Consider the following 5,202-nt stretch of genomic DNA (forward strand, 5'->3'; position numbering starts at 1 on the left):
GGGGGAGTCGGTTATTCAAGCATTATTATTTAGGTGATACGGCCCTGATACATTAATTGAATTGTAATATTAGGTGATAGGACCCTAATATACTGTATTGATGGCATGTTATGAATTAGTGGCATCGGTTTTTTTAAATTGTCGAATTATGGGGTGGGGTGGGGTGGGGGTATCATGGCACTGTAATCACTGTATCATTTAAATAATTAGGAGGAATGACGGCACTTCACTGCAAGATATGAAGCATTTTATTCATTAGCAATAAATAAATATATACTCTCTCTCTTTGAGGGTCTAGTCACAGTATCACGCTGCGGTAACGCATGTCACATGCTTTGGTGCGATGTGGTGGCGTGTTTTCTAAATGGCGCCCCAAAGCAACTTGCCAACAGACGAGCACTGCAACAAATGCTGTGGGCACAATTTTTGGTCTGCTTTGGTGCATTAGGCCACCCATTTAAATGAACGGGCTGCCCTAACACAATGTATGTTAACACTCATCCATTTAAACGCACCATAGCGGACCAAGCTGGGGCGAATGGACCCTAAAAGTGGCAGGTAAACCACCTTTTTGTGCGTATGAGCCAATATTTTGAGAAACCGAGTCGGGGATTAGAGTGGGCAATGTTGCTGCACGAGGAGATCAGTGGCGGCAGCCATTTTTGTTTAATATTCACTGTGACACAGAAACAAGTACAAATGAGCTCTTTATAAATAGCGTTCATGTCGTATGTTGGCTCACCTCGCAGCGGCGGGTTGTCCAAGTCCTGGCCTGGTCGCGGCGATCTGCCTTTTGGTGGGGGGCTTAAGCACGTGGTGTTCGGGTTGCCCATCTCGATATCTTGTAGCCATTCTCTAGAAGAAGAGAAGATATATGATTTGGAGGTTCCTTCACCGCAGCTGCTGCCCCTTCTTCCATTGGAGGAGGGTGGGGGGAAATTCTTCCAGGGCTGAGCAGTGCTCACGTAATGACCACTTAGCCCTGGAGTACTGTGAGCCCAGCCTGTGTGGTGACGCGCCCCCATGGGCTGTGGAATGGTCAGGCTGGGCTTCCAGAATGTAAATGTCATTCTGCACTGAAGCTAGTGCTGGATCAAGGAGGAACTCAGGGAGAGCTCTGCAACTTGGAGAGGGTAAGTAGACATGGTCAATATTTTGGGGGGGGACCTATATCCTCAATCCAGTATATATACATTGAGTATACAATGTATATGGGGTGGATTGAGGATACAATGTATATGGACTAGATTGAGGAAACAATCTAGTCCATATACATTGTATCCTCAATCTAGTCCATATACATTGTATCCTCAATCTAGTCCATATACATTGTATCCTGAATCTAGTCCATATACATTGCATCCTCAATCTAGTCCATATACATTGTATCCTCAGCCTAGTCCATATACATTGTATCCTCAGCCTAGTCCATATACATTGTATCCTCAGTCTAGTCCATATACATTGTATCCTCAGCCTAGTCCATATACATTGTATCCTCTATCCACCCCATATACATTGTATCCTCAGCCTAGTCCATATACATTGTATCCTCAGTCCACCCCATATACATTGTATGCTCAACCAAGTCCATATACATTGTATTCTCAGCCTAGTCCATATACATTGTATCCTCAGTCCACCCCATATACATTGTATCCTCAGCCTAGTCCATATACATTGTATCCTCAGCCTAGTCCATATACATTGTATCCTCAGTCCACCCCATATACATTGTATCCTCAGCCTAGTCCATATACATTGTATCCTCAGCCTAGTCCATATACATTGTATCCTCAGCCTAGTCCATATACATTGTATCCTCAGCCTAGTCCATATACATTGTATCCTCAGTCCACCCCATATACATTGTATCCTCAGCCTAGTCCATATACATTGTATCCTCAGCCTAGTCCATATACATTGTATCCTCAGCCTAGTCCATATACATTGTATCCTCAGTCTAGTCCATATACATTGTATCCTCAGCCTAGTCCATATACATTGTATCCTCAGCCTAGTCCATATACATTGTATCCTCAGCCTAGTCCATATACATTGTATCCTCTATCCACCCCATATACATTGTATCCTCAGCCTAGTCCATATACATTGTATCCTCAGTCCACCCCATATACATTGTATGCTCAACCAAGTCCATATACATTGTATTCTCAGCCTAGTCCATATACATTGTATCCTCAGTCCACCCCATATACATTGTATCTTCAGTCCACCCCATATACATTGTATCTTCAGTCCACCCCATATACATTGTATCTTCAGTCCACCCCATATACATTGTATCTTCAGTCCACCCCATATACATTGTATCTTCAGTCCACCCCATATACATTGTATCTTCAGTCCACCCCATATACATTGTATCTTCAGTCCACCCCATATACATTGTATCTTCAGTCCACCCCATATACATTGTATCTTCAGTCCACCCCATATACATTGTATCTTCAGTCCACCCCATATACATTGTATCTTCAGTCCACCCCATATACATTGTATCTTCAGTCCACCCCATATACATTGTATCTTCAGTCCACCCCATATACATTGTATCTTCAGTCCACCCCATATACATTGTATCTTCAGTCCACCCCATATACATTGTATCTTCAGTCCACCCCATATACATTGTATCTTCAGTCCACCCCATATACATTGTATCTTCAGTCCACCCCATATACATTGTATCTTCAGTCCACCCCATATACATTGTATCTTCAGTCCACCCCATATACATTGTATCTTCAGTCCACCCCATATACATTGTATCTTCAGTCCACCCCATATACATTGTATCCTCAGCCTAGTCCATATACATTGTATCCTCAGTCCAGACCATAGACAAAAACGCGTTGGCTTGTGTAGCGTTCCTCCTGATTTTACAATGTAATACATTTGTATCCGGACTAATAACTCTGTGTTGTGCGGCTTCAATCTCAGATTCATATGGTTACATTACAAACCAAGGTGACTGTGGGAATTCATTGATGTGTAGAGGCCACTAGCCCAGAATCCAGACACCCGGTGTATAGAGCATTCCAATACTATTGGATAGGCACACCAGGACGACTGAAGGGTTCCCGAGCTACATATCCCTTCAAATAGAAAGGCATCTGCAATCTCCCAAAGAGGGAGGAGCTATGTTAGATGCATTCTAAACCCATACAGTAAGTAGCTGAACAATCGTACATGGCGAAGGCCGACCGGCGGTGTGAGGTCCAGTGCAGGCCTCTGAGTCGTTGGCAGCGCGTTCCTGGCAAAGCTTTACTTACGCAGTACTGGGATTGGCCGGGAGGCTCTGACATTGATTGTCATTCTTGTTCCAGGCGCAGTACGGGTCTCGGGCCAGGACGCACTCGAAGCAGGTTCTGTATACGCTACAATTGGCCACGGGCACCTGGAGGATGCCGTCCGTCGTGCCCACGTACAGGATCTTCTGCAAGAGGAGATAAGAGTCAGACTGGCCGGGATCTGATCGTGAACATCGGGCGGAGGAAGAGGAGGAGATCGCTGCAATGCCAAAAATGGCGCATGGCTGTGTTTTTGGGACATTTGACCATTCTTTGTACCTTTGACCATTCTTTGTAAAGGTCTTTGTACCTTTTTGGGGTCTTACCTTGCTTGGTTCCAGCAGAAGAGTTTTAATGGGCTCCGGCTCTTTCAGCAGCCTCAGCTCTTCAATAATATGCGACTCTGTGCCATCCTTGACAAGGACCACCTTGTGCAACGCACCCTTGTCTGCAAAATACAAGAGGAACAGAGTGGTTAGAGAAGGAGCGTGGAGAGTTCTTGTGAATAGTAAAGCCCCCCAATGTTCTGTCTCTGGTCCCCTGCAGCCCAACACACGGCCCGCCATGTACAGGGATGAGTATGCCACCTGTTGGACACCAGAGGGCAGCGGGGGGGTTATTATTACTGCCACCAATGAATGGGCTTATCTTATACCCACTTTTTCTTTAGAGTGAACACTCATTGAGGTAACACTGTATAAAAAAAGCAGCACAACTAAAATATTCCGGCAATGAGGTGCATTACAGTTTATTCATTTTGAATGGACCGCCTGACTTGAGGCAATGCATCTCAACGCATTAAAATGTGCTGCTTATGCGCGGCCCTTTTAAAGTGCTGTGGGTGGCATTTGAGGCCCTCTATAGTTGTCCATCACTGCTCTAGTTCATACAGCTCTGCCTTAAGGAGAAGGAGACGCAAGGAGCAGCTAATGCAGAAATGATTTCCTATTACAAAACACAGAATGGTTTACAAACCATCTGCCTGCATGTACGCAGACTGTGAAATAAAGGTTTTGCAAATAATGAGAAAATTATATAATAAAGTTTCATGATAAAACCAGCCAGCAGCCATATAAAACAGTTGAAACCACTTGTGACCAGTAGAGGGCAGCATAACGGAGATCACTGCAATGCCCAATGCCACCAGCAGAGGGCAGCGGCACACCAGTTGCATCACAATAGCAGCCACTATTAGCATTCTTGTGCTCTTAGTCACAAATGGAAGCCGGATGAAGTGTCATTAAACATGCCATTGATCAATTACTAAAAGCTGCTGCTCAACTTCTAGAAAGCAGCACTTGCATCATGAAAAAATTACACCCAATGGCTGCCTCCAGTACCGAATAGGAGTTTTAGCAGTGCCATTTACCATGTCCTGTCTAAAAAGTATCCTTAGATACACCATATTACCAAAAGTATTGGGACGGCCTTTACATGCACATGAACTTTAATGGCCCCCCAGTCTTAGTCCGTAGGGTTCAGTATTGGGTTGGCCTGCCCTTTGCCGCTATAACAGCTTCAACTCTTCTGGGAAGGCGTCCACAAGGTTTAGGAGTGTGTCTATGGGAATGTTGGACCATTTGTGAGGTCAGGTACTGATGTTGGAGGAGAAGGCCGGGCTCGCAGTCTCCGCTCTAATTCATCCCAAAGGTGTTCTATCGGGTTGAGGTCAGGACTCTGTGCAGGCCAATCACGTTCCTCCACCACAAACCCCCCCCATCCATGTCTTTATGGACCTTACTCAGTGCACTGGTGCGCAGTCATGTTGGAACAGGGAGGGGCCATCCCCAAACTCCTCCCACAAAGTTGGGAGCATGAAATTGTCCAAAATGTCTTGGTATGCTGATGTCTTAAGAGTTCCCTTCAATGGAACTAAGGGGCCAAGCCC

General features: G+C 45.1%; 1 protein-coding gene across 1 annotated transcript in view; it reads right to left on the reverse strand.

The window, feature by feature from the left end:
- SEMA4A (semaphorin 4A) overlaps nt 1–5,202 on the reverse strand; it is a 52,176-nt gene that overhangs the window by 1,991 nt on the left and 44,983 nt on the right. Inside the window, exons 11-13 of the mRNA XM_018571553.1 lie at nt 3,641–3,762; nt 3,297–3,460; nt 743–855 (exon numbers count right to left, since the gene is read on the reverse strand). Coding sequence (XP_018427055.1) covers nt 743–855; nt 3,297–3,460; nt 3,641–3,762 — 399 coding nt within the window. The remainder of the gene's footprint in view (nt 1–742; nt 856–3,296; nt 3,461–3,640; nt 3,763–5,202) is intronic.

This window comes from Nanorana parkeri, unplaced genomic scaffold, assembly GCF_000935625.1.
Source record: "Nanorana parkeri isolate BGI_ZX_2015 unplaced genomic scaffold, ASM93562v1 scaffold1780, whole genome shotgun sequence".
NCBI lineage: Eukaryota > Metazoa > Chordata > Amphibia > Anura > Dicroglossidae > Nanorana > Nanorana parkeri.